The sequence below is a fragment of the Natator depressus genome, chromosome 1 (genome assembly GCF_965152275.1).
Source record: "Natator depressus isolate rNatDep1 chromosome 1, rNatDep2.hap1, whole genome shotgun sequence".
NCBI lineage: Eukaryota > Metazoa > Chordata > Testudines > Cheloniidae > Natator > Natator depressus.
The window spans coordinates 109512325-109534704 of NC_134234.1; the positions used below are offsets into that span (position 1 = coordinate 109512325).

General features: G+C 42.8%; 1 protein-coding gene across 2 annotated transcripts; it reads left to right on the plus strand.

The window, feature by feature from the left end:
- The first annotated feature begins 835 nt into the window (after window positions 1–835).
- F10 (coagulation factor X) lies at window positions 836–21863 on the plus strand. Of its 2 annotated transcripts, XM_074963898.1 has the most exons (8): window positions 836–973; window positions 4444–4604; window positions 6927–6951; window positions 11049–11162; window positions 13270–13401; window positions 15447–15742; window positions 16984–17101; window positions 20509–21861. In XM_074963898.1, the coding sequence occupies exons 1-8, from the start codon at window positions 895–897 to the stop codon at window positions 21054–21056; spliced, it is 1473 nt and encodes a 490-aa protein (XP_074819999.1). In that variant the 5' UTR covers window positions 836–894; the 3' UTR covers window positions 21057–21861. The 2 variants fall into 2 exon arrangements, with proteins under 2 accessions (XP_074819999.1, XP_074820008.1); XM_074963907.1 differs by lacking the exon at window positions 13270–13401 and having other exon boundaries at window positions 20509–21863.
- The last annotated feature ends 517 nt before the right edge of the window (window positions 21864–22380 follow it).

Genomic DNA, 22380 nt, shown 5'->3' on the forward strand with positions numbered 1-22380 from the left:
GGCCTATTTGTTGCCATCCCGGTCATTTTTATTCAGTTTGCTTATTAATATATCCTTTCCATCTCTAGGCTATTTATAGCCTATCTATAAAAGCTTTGTCGTCTTATACTGAAAAATCACAACGTACCCAATTAGATTTCTTTCAAAAATATTTTGCTTTTATTACACATAGAAAAGGTTTTCAAGAAGTTTTCTGACTAAAATAGCCAGCTTCCAAAACCTCACCTTCTCCAGCATCCCCAGCTCTTCTTCTGCACAACTCTCTCCAGAGCATATAATGAAGCAGACGTGCAGATTAGAGAATTAGTTGCAACAGCATTTCCTCTTCAGTCTGTGCTCAGACCCCGTCTAACCAATAGAAATGCAACAGCTCACATGGATCCTAGGCTTTTGTGCACGTACTTTGGAATAATTAACACGTTAATTAGTGAATGAGCACCCTGCAACACACACTGCTAAGACCCTGCAGGACATGTTTTCAATTTAGATTCAAAATGTAACATTTCCTAGAAAAGTACTTCAGGAAAGGACTTCCTTCCCTTTAGTGTTCCTTGCATGGAAATCTATAGGTGATTAGTCCCATAAATACAGATCAGCTTTCCCGCTTCCTGTATGACAGTGCCAGAGGTAAGTAGAAGAACATTTTATTTTTCCTGGGGTTAGGACTCCAGATTTCTTTAATTCAGTTCTGGCTGTGACATCGCCAAGAAAGGCCCAGCCATCCAATCAGCATGTTAAGTTGGACAATCCACGTCCAAACATGCATAAACACTATTTGTTGTGATAAGAAGTACAGCACAGCAAAGCACATAACAGGAAGTCTGGTACTGATTAAACCTTGGTCAGTGACAGCCCTGCAGTGTGGGAAGAGAGAGAGAAAACTGTTTTCTACAGATGAGTGTCATGGCTGGCCAGTTGCTCCTCATACTGCTTTCCACTTCCATAGCAGGTCGCCTGCAAGCTGAAGGAAATGGTAAGAGAATCTTGACTTTTTGCCTCTGAGGCTGGTTTGGGGTTTTACATGAGGAATGAGCTCTTATGTGGCAGGACAGGAGCAGAGTAAGCCCAGGGGAGTCCCCCCCATGCTTGAGTGTCTCAGACATCTTACATGTTGGCGTTTCATACCTGCAGTGTGTGTGTGATCAGTTTCAGCACCAGGTACTGTCGCTATGAACTGGTTTGCCTAGAGTTTTAATGTCATGGCCACACTTTCAGTTTTCCCAGTCAAGGTGTGGGGCAGATAAGCGTGGGGCAGAGGCAGTACCTGGAGATAAAACCCTGTCTGTGGCGAAGAGAAAAAAGAGAGGAAATGTTTCTTCCCACAGAGATGAGGGAGGCAGAAAACAACACCTCCCACCTTGGAGAAAAACTACCCTTCAACCCAGAAGCTAGTGAGAGGGAGGGTAGTCCCCTTCCACCCAGCAGACTTGAGGAGGGGGAATGGAGACATAAAAGGGAAGGGGGAAATCCCCTCCATCCCAGGAGAGGGGGAGATGTATGGGGGAGTGGAGAAGGGAAACCAACAATAAGAAGAAATGAGATGTGGCTCCAGACAATAGGAAGGGAAGTCTCTGCCCCTGTGCCTCCCCGACTTCTTCAAAGCATGTGAAAAGGAGTCTGAGGAGAGGCAGATAAGCTTGTGAGAGAACACTACGGGGAAAGGAGAGACAAAAACCAAAATGGGGGAGGGGGAAGGAAAAGGAATAAAGATCTGTATGAGAGGGGAGAGCAAGAAGACAGACATTTTAGGGTTTAGTGTTTGCTGTTGTTGATATTTTAATTTAAAAAGGGCTAGTGTCAAACTGCGTATGCCCCCAAAGCTACAATACCATCTTGTAAGGAATGTACATCCTCTGCAGCTTCCTGGGAATGAGATGCCAGGTAGGTGGATAATTTCCTAAATCAAATGAGACCAGAGGGAGCTAGCGTGGGACTCCAGAAGCCAGGGGTTCAATTCCCTGGTCCGTCACAGACTCCCTGTGTGACCTTGTGTCAGTCACTCTGTGCCATAGCTCCCCATCTGTAAAATGGGCAAAATAGCACTGCCCTACTGCAGAGGGCACTTGTGAGGATAAATACATTAAAGACTTTGAGGTGCTCAGATCCTATGGAAAGGGGGCCATCCTGGGGACCTTAAATAGACCAGAAGATTTGCTTTTCCTTTATCCATTCTTTAAGCTCTCAGTGCTATTGTGCTGCAGTTGCCAACAAGCCAAACACTGCTTAAAACAAACAACTACCCAATAGTTCTTAAGTACAAAATCAGCCTCCAAGGATTCTGCCCTGGGCGATTTCTTTGCCAGCCTGCTTAGATTCCAAAAAGACCCTCTTTGCATGTGTCTCAACTGTTCTGCTTTACCAGGCAAACAGCCTACTATGTTTTGAGGTAGGAATATTTAGGGACGCAAGAGACCAGCCTCACAGACAGAACAGACTGGGTCATAAATACGCCATTCCTAGCTGTAATAATCGGCAGTGGCGGCAACATTTAGCGATTAAAACCACACTAGTACACAGCTGCCTCCTGTCACTTCCTCACAACTACAGAGCAGGAAAACTAATTTAAGGTTAAGCAAGATAATGAGTGAACTATGGGCTGTAAATCATTTAGCCAGACACCCACAGCTACACTGACAAAGAGTTAGACCTCATCCTGGCTGTAGTTCTATTGAAATCAATGGGCATCCATGCGGCAGTAAGGTACTACCCAATGTGGGTAACGCTGGCAGAATCTGGCCTGCTGAGGCTGATCCAGCCGTTCCCCCTGAAAACAAAACACCAACTGTCTCAAATCTAATTAATAGAATCATAGGCCTGGATGGGCCCTTGAGAGGTCATCTAGTCCAGTCCCCTGGACCCATGGCAGGACTAAGTACTATCTAAACCATCCCTGACAAGTGTTTGTCTAACCTGCTCTTAAAAATCTCCAGTGACAGAGATTCTATAACCTCCCTGGACAATTTATTCCAGTGCTTAACCACCCTGACAGGAAGTTTTTCCTAATGTCCAACCTAAACGGCCCTTGCTGCAATTTAAGCCCATTGCTTCTTGTCCTATCCTGAGAGGTTAAGGAGAACAATTTTTCTCCCTCCTTGTAACAACCCTTTATTTCCCTTAGTGATCATTAAAGTGCATAGTTAATAAAAATAATCAATTAATTAATAATAATCAGGTGTAAAACAAAACAGTCCAGGAACTGCATGTTCTATGCCAAGGGAGGCCGCATGATCCACTGGATAGGGCATGAGGCCATAAGACTTGCATTCTAGCCCCAACTCTGCCACTGACCTGCAGTGTGAAAAACACTCTTTCTGAGTTCAGTATGTTTATCAAAACCCACCAGCATGTCAGCGTTTACAGCACAGTAACTGATGACGATTAGTACACTCAATAGTTGACTCTGGTAATAATATAATGATTTACGTGCATGTATTCCTGCCCCCTTCTGGAAGTAACAGCACTGTTCATGCATTCAAGTGGCTGAGATGGACCTGCGGGAACGGCTTCTCCAGTTTAATAAAATAGCAGCTGCCCTTTTAACCTCTGGGGCAGCCATTCTCAAATATTTACCATCATGCCCTGCTCTTATTAAAACAAATGAGCTCAGACCCCACCTGCACTAGACACAATGTTCACATGTAGCCACTGTTAGTTAAATACCAGAATGCAATTATAATCACCTTACCCTGATGTTTCAATTAGATGGGGATATTATTGAGGGCAACCTGGGGTGTTATTGGGTCTGAAAGGAGAGCCTGGGACAGCACAGGAGCATTTGGGAAGATGCGGGCGGGGAAAGCCTGGAGTCTTGGGGATTGTGTTGGCTGGGGCAGGGCTCCTGGAACAGTCTCACCCGTGAGCTCCTTGAATCCCTGTCTTACCATTTCATTCCTCCTGGAGTCTCTGTTCCATCCACCTCCTGGCCAATGAGCCCCTGAAGCAGCCACTGTTGCTGCTTGCTCACCAGCTTTCAGAACAAAGCAGGTGGACATGGTCTTCCTACCTGTCAGTGCCACAGCAACCTCCGGCAGCCAGGAGGAATTGCTGTGTGGGAAACCTGGCTTGGGCTGTGCAGCCCTGGTGGGTGTGTGAGAGACTTTATTTGGTGCTAGAGCAGGGAATCAAAAAGCAAAACTTAAGCAGAAATTTGCATTTTCTTATTTTCAAGATTAAGTGAAGTAAGACAGAATTTCAGGGTCCATCCACACCCTGTCAAGGGGCAACTGTTTGAACAGGCTTTTCGGAGGGATACTGGGATATACCTTGCTGGCATAAGGAGTTGATACATATGGGCCAGAATCCTTTATTCTGCTTTGGGTAATGCTGCCTAGAAAGAGATTTGGGTTTGTTATGTGGTTTTTTTACTCAACTTATTGACTCCTTTCTAATGGAGTTCTTTGGCATCAGTTTTAAAATGATAAATGTCATTTCCTTTCCATTTAGTGTTTTTACAGGAAGAAAATGCAAACAAGTTTTTGGGAAGAACAAAGCGTGCTAATTCCTTTTTCGAGGAGCTGAAGAAAGGGAACATTGAAAGAGAATGTTATGAGGAACGCTGCTCAAAAGAAGAAGCCAGAGAAGCCTTCGAAGACACAGAGAAAACTGTAAGGACAAATCAACATGAAACAAGTAGGCCTTCAAGTGAAAGGCCCCTAATATCACTAGTTACTGATAACATTAAACCCACAGAGTGATTTCAAGCACTTTCTGTTTTAAATATTAGAAGTGGGCTGAATGGCAAAGTTTGGTTTTTTAACATCAGAGGAGCAGAGCGAAACATACAACATCTAAAAAGGCATCCAGTCCTAGTTCAGGTCTTGCCAGATCAGATCATGTTAAAGTCACCTGTTCACTTTTACCTGCTTCTGATCTGTTTAGTTTAGACAGTGACCTACTTAGAGCATCTCTAACACTGTTAGTATAAAATATTGAAAGGATGGATTCTCAACCCCTCCTGAGCTCTGCGTGTGTTCAGTGGAGCCCCTTTCTGCATTAAGAAATACAGGCCAGGCAGAACAGATGTTTTCAGATGAGATTTGAAATGAGATGGAGAGAGTACAAGAAGGCTGATTGAGATGGCAACCACTGCCGAGGAGAAAGTTCTCGTAAGATATTAACCAAGCTTATCTCAAATGCCTGGTACTTCTCAGACATTTAAGGGCTGGATTCGCTATTCCACATGGAACTTGTCTCTGTGGTGTAAGATAAAGCTGCTGCTGTGCAGCTCTAATTTATGCTGAGGCTCATCAGCTGAGGATCAGGGACCTTGTAGCAGGCTGGACTCGATGATCTGATGTCTTTTCACGGGCTCAAACTGAGGTCGTCTGTGCTACTGGCAGTTCTTGTCAGCCTGGCTTACTGACTATACTGGATGATGACCTCCTTTCAGTGTCCTCATGTGATAATCTGACTCTCCAGCTGGCTTTCTGCCTGTGCAAAACCAAAGTGTCCCCTTAGGTCTTGGAGAGGGAGAGTGACTCCTTTGGGCAGCAGGAAGGTTATCTACTAGGCTGGCCTTGAAGAGTCCATGTCCCCTTCCTCACCAGAGAGGAAGCTTATCCCAATGCTAGTTTTAGAGCCTATGTTCTGAGTCCCAGCCTTGCCCTGACTCTTGGCAGCAGGAAGAAGGCTGAGCCAGCCAGAGAAGAAATAGGAGGCCACAAGGGAAACCAGGAATGAGAAAGGCAAAGGACCAGGAAAGAGATGTGGGAGTTAAGGGGAGGGATGGAGAGATGGGGACCAGAGAGACTTCAGGGGATTGGGGTGACTAGAGAAGGGAACACAAAATGTTTGGAAGGCAAAGAGTGAAATTTGGTGAGGAGACGTATTTCAAAAGGTGGGTGAGGCATTGGGGGAAGAGCACAAAGAAACTAGGGGGAGGGCAGAGGCAAGATGGAACAGAAAGTGAGAGAAAAATCAAGAAAGCAGAGCCACATAGCCTGAAGGTTAGTAACTTGGATGTAACATTTATATTCCCACGTTTTCGATGAAGTGAGCTGTAGCTCACGAAAGCTTATGCTCAAATAAATTTGTTAGTCTCTAAGGTGCCATAAGTACTCCTTTTCTTTTTTCCACATTTTATACTGTATCCCTGGCAGAAAACAGGGAGTCTGCTCTGAGCCATAGGGCATAGGAGGATTTTAAGGGAAGATTGTGGTTCAGGTTATGGATTGTAAATGGAGTGTAGGGGAGAATCTTCAGGCTGACTGTGACCTGAACATGGGTTGTTGTCACTTTTCTCTTTATAATTGAGCATTATGGCCCTATTCTTCCACCACAGGATTCAAATAACTTCCATGAAGTCAAACAAGTTCACTTCTTATAACTATTCTTCTCCTAAGGCAACAAGGTCTGTTAAAGCATTGTTTGGGTTGCACTATGAAATTCACAAAATATTAGGAAGTGGACTAATTAAGAAATGTTAGCTCAGCTGTGGCGAACATCTACAAGAAGCAATATATGATGATAAGCTATATATTTAACCAGGAAAACTGAAAGAAAAGAGGCCACGAGAGAGAGAGGAAAAAAATATCACTTTGCCTTCTTTCAGTGTTAACTTTATATAGGATCATAGCTAATTGAGATACAAAACATCACCAGGGCCATATTCTCCCACCATAGATTGCAGTGTTGCCAATTCTCCCTGTATCTGGTGGGTTTTTTTCTTAAAACCCCCCCTGGGATCAGGTTATTAGCTGAGTAGCTCAACTTTCACTGATACAAAAATGTCTAGACTTCATGGTTTTGTTTAAAGACTCAGTTAAAGTAGAACACTGCACTACAAGGGCCTGTATTTACATCCAACTTAAGAAGTTCCACTTTAACTGTGTCTTTAAACAAAACTATTTTTAGTATATTTCTATGAAAGCTTCTGTGTTAGAGTCTGATTCACTAATCTCTGCCTATCTGTTGTTTTTCCCCATTAGGATGAGTTCTGGAATAAATATATAGGTAAGGAATACTTTAATTGCACTTTGTTCTTAAACCTTAGAGAATATATATTACAACATTTTGGACACTGAGGCCTTGTCTACACTACAGGGAAAAGTCGATCTAAGCTATGCAATTTGAGTTATGTGAATAGCGTAACTCAAGACAACGTAGCTTAGATCTACTTACTGCGGGGTCCACACTATGCGACGTCAACAGGAGATGCTCTCCCGTCGACTCCCCCTACTCTTCTCGGTCAGATGGAGTACAGGAGTCAACGGGCGAGCGATCTGTGGTCAATTTAGTGGGTCTTCACTAGCCCGCTAAATTGACTGCTGATGCATCGATCACCACAGTGCCAGTCCTCTGGTAAGTGTAGACAAGCCCTGAGAGAAACACACTTTATAAAAAAAAAAAAAAAAGAAAAGATTTGTTGACTGATAAGTAAACAACGCAGCTGTGTGACCCCTAGAAGCTTCAGTTTGCAATGGTGTTTGCATGGTGACCATTACTGATTTAGTAATTTATTAAACCGGGACCGTGGAGTCCAGTACACAGGGATTTCACAGCAAATTAGCCCTTTCGCTGATGTCTGGACTTTCAAGTTCCCCAGACTCAAACCTAAAGGACACATCTCACACTCACACCACTCCCAAGCCCTGGGACACCACTACTTACCATTTTCTGATTTTAAAAGGAGCCCGTTGGCTTCCTCTACCCGTACCCCATCACGCCTCTCCTTTGTTCACTAAGTCAAATCTTCCCCTACCCAATTCCAAGGGTCTTCTTCATGATGGCAAAGAAGCAGCTGGCCTTCCTCATCACTCCTAACTAGGGTTACCACCTGGCCAGCATTTGACCAGCCTGGCCAGGTTTTATTTAATGGATTTGCCAGTTGCCAGAAAAATAACTTAATCTGCTGGGGGTTTTTTTTACGTGGGTCTAAAGATTTACATTATTATCATAATACACTGGGATATCTAATTTTAAAGGTTTCTGTGTCCAGCTAAAGATGCTGCAGTGTTCCCGCTTGCGCAGTTTAAGCAATAACAGATCAAAACAGTTGGAAAATATGGCAGCTGTCTGGCCACCAACACGCAAGCGCACCGCACGTGTGAGAGAGAGGGTATGAGTCATGTGAGAGCAAGGAGATGTGCAATATGATCAATCTTATCTATGTGTGTTATCTCTCTAGATACTGTAAGTGACTGTAGAAGTGGGGGTTGTGGAGTTGCCTTGTGTTTGAGGCGGACTTGCCTTGGAGGGGGGTTGCCTTTTTTTGCATTTCAAAGGTAGTAACCCTACCTCCAACACACACAGGACAGCACGTATGTCTTCACTGCAGAGTTAACCCAAGCTAGCCTAGCCCAGGTAGAGCATCCCCAGTGCAAAGCACCAACTGTGCCAGACCCATGTGCTGGGACGGGTTTCTGGTGGGATATTCCATGGTTCTTAGCAGTGCATTAAACTGAGCTGCTCTATGAATTCATTCACAGGGTGAGCATGCTCTCTCTCTGCCCCTGGCATAGAGCTGCTGTCTGGCAGTGACATGAGAACAATACTGTATGCAAATTACTTCCAATCAGAGCTATTCATTAATACAGACAGTTCTGAAAGGGAAATCAAACAGCATGTGGCAGCAGGCACTTTTAACAAGAATGTCATTACGGAATTCACTCTGCAAACCACAACGTGATTTGTAGTATACCAGGCTGACTTCTCTGCTCCTCTGGTTCTTTCCTGTCCGCTAGACATAAAAGTGTCATTTGGGGTACATTTCCCCAAACGAGGGGTCTTACTGTTATCACATCTTTACCAGAAAGCCAGTGTCCGCTTCTGGCCAACTGGCAGCGCAGGAAGAGGATTTCTTGAACTGCATCTCAGTTCAAACGCAGTGGAAATTCAGCAAAAATGGAGCAGACTAATGTAGGGTTAATACGCTGAGCCAGTGTAGGTGATTTACAGTGCAGAAAGAGCGGGGAGGCAGAAGAGAAAGTACAGTCCAGGTAGAATTGTGGATAAACTTAGAGGTCCAGCAGCACCTGGGTTTGATTAGCCTGCATTCTCACTGCAAAGTAGGTTGGTTGCCAGCCCAGGCTGAAGCAAAACCCAAGCTCAAGCCTATATACTCAATCATGCCTGCTAGCGCAGGCTAAAGCACCTTCAGGACCAAGTTAGAGGTTTTTCTGTGTAGACAGAACAGGGGTTGGGGCAATACCCAAGCCATAGCCCAGGCTAAGTCTTCAGTGAAGATATACCCTAACAATGGGAAACGAGTTAACTGTGGTTATGACCCTGTGGCAGATAAGCCGGAAAGTCACCTGGTTTCCTGATTATCCTGTAAAGAGGCAGCCCAAGGAGAGGAAGACAGGGGATAATGGTGGCAGCCCAAGTTCAAAGAGGCACAGAGGGGAGGTAATTTAGTAATAAAGCACTGTAGCTATACCACTCTACTCCCATGTTCGTGGTTGTCCTTGCCTCCCTGCTGCAGGGGTGTCAACTGTCACAATATTTGGTGTTTTTCTTAAAACCGCAGATTAGGTAAGAATCTCAGTTATCATTTAAAAAAAAACATCATGGCTATGGAGAAGAGATTGAAAATGTGACCCCTAAAGGCTCAATGGCTGCAAGACAAATAATAGGAACACCAAATTTATTAATTTTTTTTAAATCTCATGAATTTTAAGCCAATCACATGATTTTGTAGGGGCCTGACTCACGATTTTGATTGCTTGGGGACTGCAATACCACAGCTAGGTAATACAAGGAAAAATACCAGCAGAATAGGGGACACTCCTGAGCCATCTCTCCTGTTATCTGAAGATTTTGGGTGTCCCCTAAGATCTTTGGGGTTATCTGGCCTTCACAACCCTCAGCACAAATGTTGCACTCTCTGACAATGAAGTAGTATCGAAGCCTTTTCTGTAGGAGGCAGAGTTATGCTTCATAATACATGAGTAGAGTTGGTCAGGAGTTTCTAGCAGCCTTTTGTCAGAAAATACCAATTCTTGGAACCCAAAATGTTTTGTGGAAACTTATCAGGTTTGATGAACTTTCAATGAACCACTTGTTTGAACCACAGCTCACCTGGGGGCTCTTGGGGAGCCCAGGGCTTTCAGGCTCCTTGCCATGAAATGTAAGCCTGGCTCGGCTCCCAGCTCTGCATCAGGGAGCCTGGAAGCTCTGAGAGGCTTGGCTTGAGCCAGGGTTCTCAGGGACTCCAGGCTTTCTGCTGGGGAGCCTGGAAACCCTAGGAGTCCAGGCTCCAGCCAGGGGATCTCAATCTAGGTTCCTGAGTCTAAGTAGGGATCCTGGAACGCCTGGGAGCCCCATCTCAAGATGGGGTTCTCAAGGCTTCCAGACTCCATGCTGCAGAGCTAATAGCCTGAAAATCCTGGGACATGTTTCAGGAGCTGCACCTCTGGGGCAGCCCTGGCATGTGGTTTATCCCTGGGTTGGGGGCCCCAGTGCTTCCAAAGTTCCAGGCCAGCCGGCTCGCTGGACTGCCCAACTCCCACAACCTAGTGATCCAGCTGTCCTGACAGCTGGGTTGTCCAGGGAGCCAGCTGGCCTGAGACCCTGGAAGCCCTGGGGTGCCCAGCCTGGGGCAATCTGTGTGGTGGGCTTGCATGGGAATTCTGTCACTTTCGCAACCGCTGTTCAGTGCTAGGCATCTGTGAAACTGGCAATTATCATGTAAATTTCAGTCAGCGGCTGCCAGGATCCACGGGGAGCATATTTCATTTCGATACACCATGTGGTGGTGGTTCCAAAATGAAAATTTTCGGGAATTTCCAGTTTATGGGAAGTTTTGAACATTTTGGTTCTGTTTGGAACATGATCCATTACATACAAATGTCAAAGCAGCACAAAATGTACGTGTATGATAAGGCTAGTGCATGATATTAAACTGTATGTATTCCAGGTGTCATTGTTTACTGTTGCTCTAGGACCCTTTGGGAAATGCAGTTTTAAATCTCATAGGGTTATCTTGAGATAACATTTTAAATACAAATAATAAAAAGGACAGTAACAAAATTCATCATCCAGGAATACTTCAAATCTTAATGAAAATGTTTATGCTGTATCTTAAAAGCTGCTGTGGCCTCTTTTTGTAGATGGGGACCAGTGCAAACTCAATCCTTGTCAGTATGGTGCAACGTGTAAAGATGGAATTGGCACATACACTTGTACATGCTTGGATGGATATCAGGGCAAAAACTGTGAATCTGGTAGGTTTTTGTTTTTACTGTAGGATGGTGATGAAATATTCAAAGAACCAATGGGTAGACAATATTTCTCATTTCCTTAGAGTTAAGGAATAAATGATAGAATATGGGTTGGAAAGTTTTGACAGGTCTGAAACTAACAATACCTGTTGTAATAGACCCAGGCCAGATGGGTACAGCAGAGTAGCCTTATTGGGATCCAGGAAGTGGGCGGGCGAAGCCTACGCAGAGTAGCAGAAGGCAGATATACTGGCCACTGGATTAACAGTTTTCTGTTCTCTGACTGACCAGAGCAGGGGCTGCTCCAGGCTAATAAGAACACCTGACTCCAATTAACCTGCAAAGAGTCAGGTGAGGCCATTAAGCTAATGTGACCACCTGACTCTAATTAAGGCCCCTCTGATAATATAAAAGGGCTCACTCCAGTCAGGCAGGGAGGAGCCAGGGGAAAGGAAGTGTGGTTGAAGGGCTGGTTAATGAAGACACCCTCAAGTCATTGGTAAGGGAGCCCTAAGGTAAGGGTAAAGAAGGAAGAAGCAGGAGAGCTGTGGGGAGTGGCCCAGGGAAATGTAGCAACTCTGGCAGTAAAAGGTTGGCTGCCAACAGCTGCTATCATTAGGGTCCCTGGGCCGGAACCTGGAGTAGAGGGCAGGTTTGCCCCCGCCCCCAACCCGCCACTACAGAAACACTTCCTGGGAGGGGAAAACAGGTCCCTGTCAGGACAGGAGGCTAAACTGTTTTGGCATGAGGCCATAGTAGCAACAGAGACTGTGGGAATTTTCTCACCGACCTCCATTGCTGGCTTATGATGAAAAGGGCACAGTAGACTGTATCCCTGGTCCTAGAGAGAAAAGGGCTACGTGGAGGGTTGCAGTGAGCCTCTGAAGCTAGTATAAACTGCCTGGAAGCGCGGGACCCACGGGGACAAGGTCAGAGCTCTGCCACACTGGCTTAGGACCTAGGCCAGTGCAGTAAGCCATTAAACTACCATGTCTTTGCAAATAGATAAGGTTAAAAAATGCTCAAAAACTTCTGTTACTGTTGCAAAGCAGGTGCCCAGTCCTACAACCCTTATTGATGTGGGTAATACTTACCTCACAATCAGGCTGAACTCAGTAAGAATGCTCAGATGAGTAAGGGTTGCAGGACCTAACTAATATAAAAGCACCTTATTTGCGCTCCCAGATACAATTCATCTGGTATTACACCACTTATTGTCTAGCAAGAGGAGGAAGAGGCAAACCAGGGGAGAATGATTTACAGAAGATAATGCAGTGACTCTCTACCCTCCTGGGCACCCCATTCTCCTTGAGGTTCCCTCTCTTCATCTAAATCCTTCCTGAGTACTCACTTCTACTGGGAAAGCTACAAGAAACTAACAATATCTCTATATGTACAGTGCTTCAGCAGCGCAGGTGTACCGATATAGCTGAACTGCTGCAGCATATCTGGTAAAGACGCTCTCCCGTTGGCATAAAAAAAACCATCTTCACGAGTGGCATAAGCTATGTCAGCAGGAGAATTTCTGCAGTGCACACAAATGCTTATGTCGGTGTAACTTATGTCACTCAAGGGGGTGGAATATTCACACCCCTGAGCGACATAAGTTTTGCCAACTTAGGCTGTAGTGTAGACATAACCAAATGGAAAAAGTCATCCACTTATTTATTTATCTTGTGAGTGAATGGGTAATGTTTCTCAAATGCTGGGAGAGAAGGGTGAAGGTTATCGGAATTGAGGCCTGGAATTGGTTTGGGGAGAACAATGAGGGATATGAAGTATGGAGGGAGGAATAACATGCCTACCAGCACCCTGATCTCTTTGCTTGTATGTTATACTCCTTTCCCCCACCACTTGCTTGTCTTTGTCTTTTTAAACTATCCATTCTTTGGGGCAGAGACTGTGTCTTCATCTGTGGTTTGAAAGTGTCTAGCACGTTTTGGGCACTATCGCAACATGAGGAATAATGCATCTGCCAGAGGCATGTTTGAAACATTGCAAAGAAAAAGACAAAGGCTCTGGCCCAAATTTACAAGAATTATCAACTGCATATGTCTTTATAAAGTCACCATTTCTTTGTCATTTTCACACAAATGTGTCTTTTATGTAGTTACACCAAAATACTGCAAGCTGAACAATGGCGATTGTGGCCACTTCTGCAGACCCAACAGAAACGGTGTTGTATGCTTCTGTGCCACTGGCTATATTCTGGGACCAGATGAAAAATCTTGTATTCCGACAGGTACGAAGTAATGCAAATGCATCATTAATGCACCACACTTCCTTTCCCCTGGCTCCTCCCTGCCTGACTGGAGTGAGCCCTTTTATATTATCAGAGGGGCCTTAATTAGAGTCAGGTGGTCACATTAGCTTAATGGCCTCACCTGACTCTTTGCAGGTTAATGATGCATTTGCAGGTTGATGATGATGGATACTCCCTTTGCTTTGATGGATGAGAGTTCAGCTAGTATTGACTTGAGTTCTGGGTTGGTTTGGTTTTTATTGCTTCTCACATGGGAAACAAGTCCAATCAGGGAGTTGCAAATGTGGTTGCATGTCTTGCAAGGGTAGTCGCCACTGGGGGGAGGGTTTGAGGTGCTGGCTTTACGACATGCTCTTGTCTTCTGCAGAGACCTCACACACCACTCCTCAAAAGTGGACGTGGCCTCATGGCACAGACCCTTCCATCAGGGTCTGCCCAGTGCAAAGAGTTCCCAGGTTTTAATGTCTATCTTGCACACTATGAAATTGGCCCTCAAGGTGTCTTTATATCTGAGGATGGGTTGACCCTTAGAGCAGGTTCCTGTGCTCAGTTGGCAGAAGAGCGCCGCTGTCAGTATACGGGAAACCTCCATGTGGACCATATGTCTGACCCAGCAAAGTTGAGCTCTGATGAGCATGCTTTCGATCCCAGGGATTTGGCACTTTGCAAGGACTTCAGTGTTGGGGATCCTGTCCTGCCACTTGATGTTGCAGATGGTGATGAGATTTCTAGTATATTGAAAACCAGCCTTTTGATGGTCTAGGATACTTTGGTGGCATGAACAATTTGGATTTGGCACTGGTGATGCCTAGTTCGCATTTTTAAGGCCTCCTGCCTGTGATCCTGGAAGGGGCTGAGCACCTTCAAATCCAACTGAATGGGAGTCAGACACTCATCCTTCTGCAAGATATGGCCCATAGTGATTATCTGAATGCACAGAGAGCACTGGTGACAGAAAACTATACTTGCAATTGTTTCTCATTTAAACAGTTTTCCCTCAAGTAGAGCTTGGTCCATTTAAAAAAAAACTGAACACAAAATACTACATTTATAAACTGCTTGGGTCATACTAATATAGATTAACCTTATAAATTAATATACACTGACATTATTTATAAAACAACCAAGCTCTACTTACATAACAATGATGGTATTCAGTTCCTCACATATTATTAATCTTAAATTAAAAAATAATTTATTTAATCAGGATAAATGATTGAGCTTATGACATCCTTTATAAGTTTTTTTAAAAAAACTATGTTTAAAGGAGTCATATGAGTCCTAAAATATAGCACTTTGCCCAAATACTCATTTTTTGTAAGAGTGGATGCATAATCATAACAATTTGAATAATTGAAAATATTTCATTTTAAAGATTTTGAAAGCATACTTTCAGTGAAATTGTTTGCTCAGCATTGTCTCTATAGAAATTGAGCACTGTGCATAAAACTTAGTACTGTGGACATGCCTTAGGACAACAGAAATGCGATTGGTTTTGGTCCAATCTGGTCTTAGGCTCTGTGCTGTCTGCCAAGCCCCTGCTGGTGTCTTGAAAAATTTCATGGAATCTGCTGTTCTAAAGATAACCTGGTCAATGATTCAGCTTTTAAAGGACATGGTTACACTATTTTTTTTTGTCATTTATAGAGTATGTTTTCTCTTCTTTCTATTATTTATACAAACATTTGAAACCCTGAAAGTGATACCTATTTACGTACAAATCATTTTCCTCCCTCCTAGGCACACATTTGTTTACTGTAGGGCTTCTTATGAATGCTGAGCTTCTGGAAGTTTAAAAAAAAGTGCACTGAAATTGTTTGTTCAGGATAAAAAACAAACATCAATAAATGTACTTGGACATTACAAATGAATAGAAGAACAAGAAAGGTCACATATTGAGCTTTCTAACCATGAAACTCTCCACTCAACTTAGCTGTCCTGAAGGGACTAGTGTACATTTAAATGTCTAAAGTTACCGTATTGTTAGGACATCAAATCCTAACTTTTCATCGTTGTCCTTACAGAGCCTTTCCCATGTGGGAAAGTTTATGTGAAGAGAAAAAAGAGGTCAGTGATTTCATTTGGTAACAGTAGCAGTGTTACTAGTGAACAAGATGGCAACCCCAATGAACTGTATAGCAACAATGGGACAAGCCACAGAAACATCACCAGTATTGCAGACAGCCCAGATCATCTTCTTCAGAATGAAACAAAAGCTCCCAATAGAACAGAGAATGATCCTAAAACTAACGTGTCTCCAAACCCTCATACGAGGATAGTAGGTGGTAATGACTGCTTGCCTGGTGAATGTCCGTGGCAGGTAAATATGTATGTTTTATATCTTACACATAGAGAGATACGCAGTAATGTTGTAGCTGTGTTGGTCCCAGGATGTTAGAAAGACAAAGTGGGGGAGGTAATATCTTTTATCGCATCAATTTCTGTTGGTGAGAGACAAGCTTTCAAACGTACGCAGAGCTCTTCCTCAGGTCTGGGAAATGTACTCAGATGAACAAATTGTTTAGTATAAGTAGTTAACACACATTGTGAGGGACCATTCATGGTGAGGTGACCTATTACCAGCTCTCCAGTCATGGGGGGGGGGGACAAAAAATGCTGGGCTGAAGGCAGGAGGGGCGGGGGGAGAGACTGGGGGTTAATGGGTTACAAATTGTTACAGCGAGCCATAAATCTAGCGTCTCTGTTCAGTCCATGATTTTTAGTCTCTAAGACAGTTATGAATTTAAGTCCTCAGGCTCATCTTTTGAAGGTGTTGTGCACGTTTCCTTTGAGCATGAGGACTGATAGGTCAGATATAGAGTGATCCCTTTGTGAAAAGTGTTCACCCTCAGCTGATGTGGTATTTTTGTCTTTTATCATTTTTCTGTGTGTTAATTCGAAGAGTAGTGACTGTCGGATTTCACCCACATAGTTGTTGGGGCATTTAGTGCACTGGATGAGGTACACCACGTGTTGTAATAGGCACGTGTCGGACCCATGGATCTTGAAAGGTGTGTTGTGGGAGATAGTGATCATTGTAGCAGTGGGGATACATCTGCAGGTTTTGCATCATCTGTTCTGGCAGGGTCTGATGCCAGTTTGAGTTGGTGTGTCCTGGCTTGTAGGGAGCTTGCTTCTGATGATGGCTTGGAGAAGTTGGGGGGGTTGTTTGAAGGACAGTATATATACTGTTGCTGGGCAGATACAAATACAGGCAGTCCTCGACTTTATGATGTTCGAGTTATGACGGAACAGCACTTACGACGTTTGTAAATTGACATCCCGTTCCAACTGTACAATGTCGGTTCCGACTTTGATGCTCGATCCCACCGTGTTCCTATGGGATTTGAGTTACAACGTTTTCAACTTACGATGCGATTCTCAAGAACGAATTTGTCATAAGTCCAAGGACTGCCTGTATATACACACACCGGGTGTATGTATGTACAGTATGTAAAAACCTATTACCTATGAAGGAAAGGTTGCTTTAATTTTAACCAGCTATTTATGAATTCTTATGTTTTTCTATCCTCTGGAGTCATCCATTTTATCTCCTTGCAGGCTCTTCTAATAAATGAAGACAAGGAAGGGTTTTGTGGAGGGACAATTTTGAACCAGTTCTATATACTTACTGCAGCTCACTGCATAAACCAATCTAAAATCATTAAAGTTGTTGTCGGTAAGTGACTGTTATTATTTTATTCCTTTAGTACAAGAACAGGTATTAATGACTAACAATCTGTCCTCTAATCTCCATATGCAGGATGCTTTCTGTCTCTTTCCTCATAGATTTTCATTTTGTCTTGTCAGCTATCATGAGTGCCTCAATTTGTCCCTGGACTGGTACGGAAATGAGTGATTCACTTTGTAGCTGGCATCAGTGGAAATTCTTTTTCCTCTTGGTGAACTATGTGGACATGATAAAGAACAATAGTTCTAGCAATTTTACCCCTCCTTTCTCTCCTCAAGATCCTAAGAATATTGCCTTTTCCAAAATCTCACCCTCTTTACCAGCCAGAAACTCTGAAATCTCAGGCTTTAGCTACACTGGGACACTCGGGAAAGTTAAGATGAATTAACTGAAACAGGTTTAAGTTAAAGGAAACTTAAGCTATGGCTACACTAGAGAGCTTACAATGGCACATCTGCGCCGCTGTATGGTCTCCCATGTAGCTGCTCTAAGCCGATGGGAGAGTTCTGAAACTGCACTGGTGAGACTGACAGGGGATCTCCTGGTGGTGATGGACAGAGGTTAAATTACTCTGATGATAGAATAATATCCGCCATTTTTGGCACCATGAACCATTGGGCACTGCTGCTGTGACCATGAATCCTGGCAGAAATCAATGCAATCACACTGAAGATGTACTCAAGAGTACCACTTCAGCAACTATCCTTGTGCATTTCAAAAAGCCAGCATAGCAATATCTAATCTCTAGTTCACATACAAAATCACCTCCAAGACCTTGGAACACTCTCCAAAAGAAAGCAAGAAAGAGCCCTTGCCTCACTATCTTTAGATCACACTCTAAAACCTCATATTGATTCTTCAATACGAAAGTCTTCAAAGGAGCAAAGAAAAAGAAGCAGCCCATTCCGAAACAATAGCTACAAATTAAACCAAAGCCAGAATGGAGGAGTTGTCTGTCCTGTCTGAACAGACCCCATTTTTCCTGCAAGCCATATATAGTACATTAGTGACAAGCCAGTGGTCTGCTCCAACCCAGCTCTTTCAGAGATTACCTCATCCCTTGTGGACTTCTGCAGCAGCTGCAATCAGTAGAGGTGTGTTGACCCAAAGCTCCCTGGTAACAGAGAATATGCCTACATAGCAACTGGGAGGTGCGACTCCCAGCTCAGGTAGACATATATGCAGTAGCTCTGCTCAAGCTAGGGCAACCAGATGTCCCAATATTAGGGGCTTTGTCTTATATAGACAAGTATTACTCCCCCCCTCCAAAAAACAAACAAACCAGTGTCCTGATTTTTTACACTTGCTGTCTGGTCACCCTAAAGCTAGCACAGTAAAAATAGCAGTGTAGCTGTGGTAGCACGAGCGATGGCTTGAGTACATACCCAAGGGGTTAGGCAGGATTGCAGTCAAGCAGCTAGCTAACTCATGCTGCCGCAGCCATGATATTACTTCTAATATGCTAACTTAAGCAGAGCTAGTATGTCTATCTCTATCCAAGCCAGGAATCACACCTCCCTCCCAGCTGCTGCGCAGACATGCTCTGAGAGTGATAGGGGCTAGGCAGTCTCAATAGAGACCTCAGCTATGAAATTCACTCCTGACAGAGATAAGCCAGGGTCCAAGTCCCATCGTCTTCAGGTTGTGATGCAGGACACACAATGCTCTTTTTGTAAGCTTGCTCCACCCTGTAAGTATTGGTTACCCTCTGGTGACTGACTCCTGTTTGGTCTACCGGGCCCTGTGCAGTTCGTAGATTTGGAGGAAGCTGGGGAGAAGGGTATTCCAAAATCTGAGAAATGTTGATTTCTGTTAAATAAATAAGAGCCCACAAATACTATGGCAAAAGGTGCTTTAGAAATACACACAAAAACGTGAAAAGTACAAAGGTGGTCAGTTCAGAATTAGGTTATTTGCATTATTATCAATCTTTGGTTTTGGTTTTTATGGGGGCTTTTTTCTGTTTGGGTCTTTAATTTTGTTCATAGGATCTTTATTATATATAAACAATGGATCATATCTGTTTATCTATAAATTATTAAAATCATATTTCAGGTTCCCATAGCATTACATAAATATCAGCTCTCCATCTGCTTCTGCCTCAAACTCAGAATCCTAATGCCAGTCTACAAACCCCTCAACAGAGTAGGAGTTGATTATCTTGGAGAATTTTTGCAGCCAGCTAAGACAGTCATATTTCCCAGGAATGCTGCAGCTGGGGAAGCCCAGACCAGACTTACAGACAGTGGGCCAGAGGGTCTTGGCAGAAAGACCAAAAGCTGTAGAACCCCTTTCTAGAGTACTTCATATGGAGTCAAGGTCTGACAGACATACCTTCTTAGATGTAGAAGTGGCGGCTTGACTGTGGGTAAACCCCTCTCTCTTGGGAGTTGCCTACATACAAAGGTACACCAAAAGGTGTGATGTTAAACCAGTTTGGCTAAACTAATACAACTTTGCGTGTGGACAGTATTACATTGGTTTAGACTTAACTTAAACTAGTTTAGTTTACATCCGATATAAATTACGTTTAAACCTGAGCATACATGCACAATAATGCACTAGTTTAGCTAAATCAGTTTAATATCACACCTTTACTTCAACTGATGTAACTGTGTGTGTAGACCAAACCTTGGAGAATTCATCAAATAGCATCAAGGTGGTAATAATATATGTATTTGACAACATTTAGATATTGATCTGAAATATGCTGCAAATTTGGAAAGGCCTAAAAATGACCTGTTCAATAGTTGTTGTTGTTTTAATTTATCAAAAAGAACTCATCGCAAGCTTTAGGCTCCCAAAAATACAGTTCGTAGTTATACAACAAAAGCAAATGATACCCTTTGTACAACAGCAAGCCAGAAAATTTACAAACATTATCAAACCCAAAGTCCCAACCCATCCAGTTCCCAAAGAAACCCCATGCAACAACACTAAAATATGTGGGACACTGTTATTTTTTGCTGATAGCGAGAATGTTAAAGAATTTTGAAACACAAAGAAGCTGTGTTTCCAAATTATTTTGTATGTTGCCAAATAAAGGGCCAAATCCCATTTACACTTGTGAGAATGCCTATCCTCTATGGCCCAAGTGGTAGGCAATGGCGAACAAAACATTGTATTACATTCCTAAATAAAATCACCATTTTAACACTAAGGTCCTAACTCGCCACTTGTTTAGCACTTTCTGTAGTCATCTATTCCTGTGCAAAGTGCAAGTAAAATGCTCCCAAATCAGGATGGGAGGATTGTCCATCTGATTTGCCCAGTAGAAAAGACTACAAAAAGTGCAAGGCCATGGAGTATTGGTCCCTTAGTTTTTCTAGGAAGTGTTTTCTTTTATTTGTTGTACTGTGTCTCATAATAATTATATTTTTAATGATTTCACACAGGGGAAGTGGACAGAGATAAGGAAGAAAACACGGAAATGATGATCTCTGTGGAAAAAATATTTGTACATGGTAAATTTGTTTTGGCAACTTATGATTATGACATAGCCCTTATAAAATTAAAGGAACCTATAAAGTTTTCTCGGTATGTTATCCCGGCATGCCTTCCTGATGTGGAATTTGCTAACGAAATTCTGATGAATCAAAAATCTGGAACTGTTAGTGGTTTTGGACGTCTTTTTGAACATGGACGGGTATCCAACAAACTACAAGTGCTTGAAGTCCCCTATATTGATAGAAATTCATGCAAGCAAACTACTAACTTTGCGATCACAGAAAACATGTTCTGTGCTGGCTATGACAATGTAACTAAAGATGCATGTCAGGGAGACAGTGGGGGTCCACACGTTACTAAATACAAGGACACCTATTTTGTTACTGGTATAGTCAGCTGGGGAGAAGGATGTGCAAGGAAAGGCAAATATGGAGTGTATACAAAAGTGTCAAAGTTCCAAGGCTGGCTAAAAAGGACATTAAGACATAACCCTTAATTATATGAAATTAATTTAGCATTATGTTTCGGACACTCAGCTGATCCATAAATAAGAGTTCCGTCTTTTTTAGCACTTCTGCTGAAATTCTTTCCTGACAGCTTACTATTTCCTTTAGAGAGTTACAACACTGTTTCTTCATGAGTTAACACATGGTTTTCAGCATGCGTACTTGCACTTAAAACAATGCTCTGTTTGATTTAAGGACTTTCATGAAACAAGATTGTTTTTTGTTTTTTTAGATTCCACTTTGGGTTCCTGATTTACAGTTTTCCAAATTGATCTGTAGGAAACGTAGGGTTGTTGTGGGTTTGTTCGTTTGTTTGGATGAACACACTCTAGTTATAATGAAATTCGGAGCTGACAGTACTTGAGTGGGAGAGACAAGACAAATGTACAAATAGCATTTATCTAAAAATAGGTGTGGGACATTGCTGAAATTAAACAGAGCATTTCCAAAGCCTTATGGCCTCAGGGCAAACTGTCTAATCTTCCAAATGACTCTTACACACACAGATACATATATACACACACATTAAAAAGCTAAAGAAGGCAGAGAGGTTACTCATTGCTAAAACTGTGCAGCAAATAAATCTTAGACAATTGATACTAAATAACTGGGTATTTCATAGAAACAAAATGTCTATGTTTCAATTAAACATAGAGTACAGTCAATAGAAGAAAAAACTTGATTCTTATCCAGAAATCATATATATTCATCATATATCTGTTTGTTTCTCTTTTTAAAATACTATATCACTCTTGTTTCTTTTGTGGACAATAATTAATTAATTTAGTATTAATGTGGATGTTGTAGGTACTTCTATAGAAATGCAATATTGTTGTACATCTGCATTTACCAACAAAATAAAGTGTTATCTATATTTATTTAGTAAATAGGCGTTTGCAAATATATATGAACAAAATCTCTTTGAAGACTAGAAAAAGCCTGTGTCCTCCCAAACAGCTTAGTCTGACACACCGCATCTGCTTTATGTCAAGTTGGAGAATAAATATGGGCCTTTTCCCACAGCTTAAAAATAAGTCATTACATAACAAGATGACGGGCTCCTTATAAAGAAGTGAAACTCTGTTATGGCCTTTGATTAATTTGTAAATCCCATAGTTCTGGGGGTTCAATACTTTTTTCATTCCCTCTCTTCAAAATGTCAAATTTTCTAGCATTTTGTCCAGCAAACATTTTGAGCTGTAAGTTGCTCCATTTGAGATAAAACCTGCAGCAGAGGTCTTCATGGAGTTCCCACCAAATTGTTCCACCTGAGGTAGGGTTTGACCCACACACATAATGCGCCATGGGATCCAA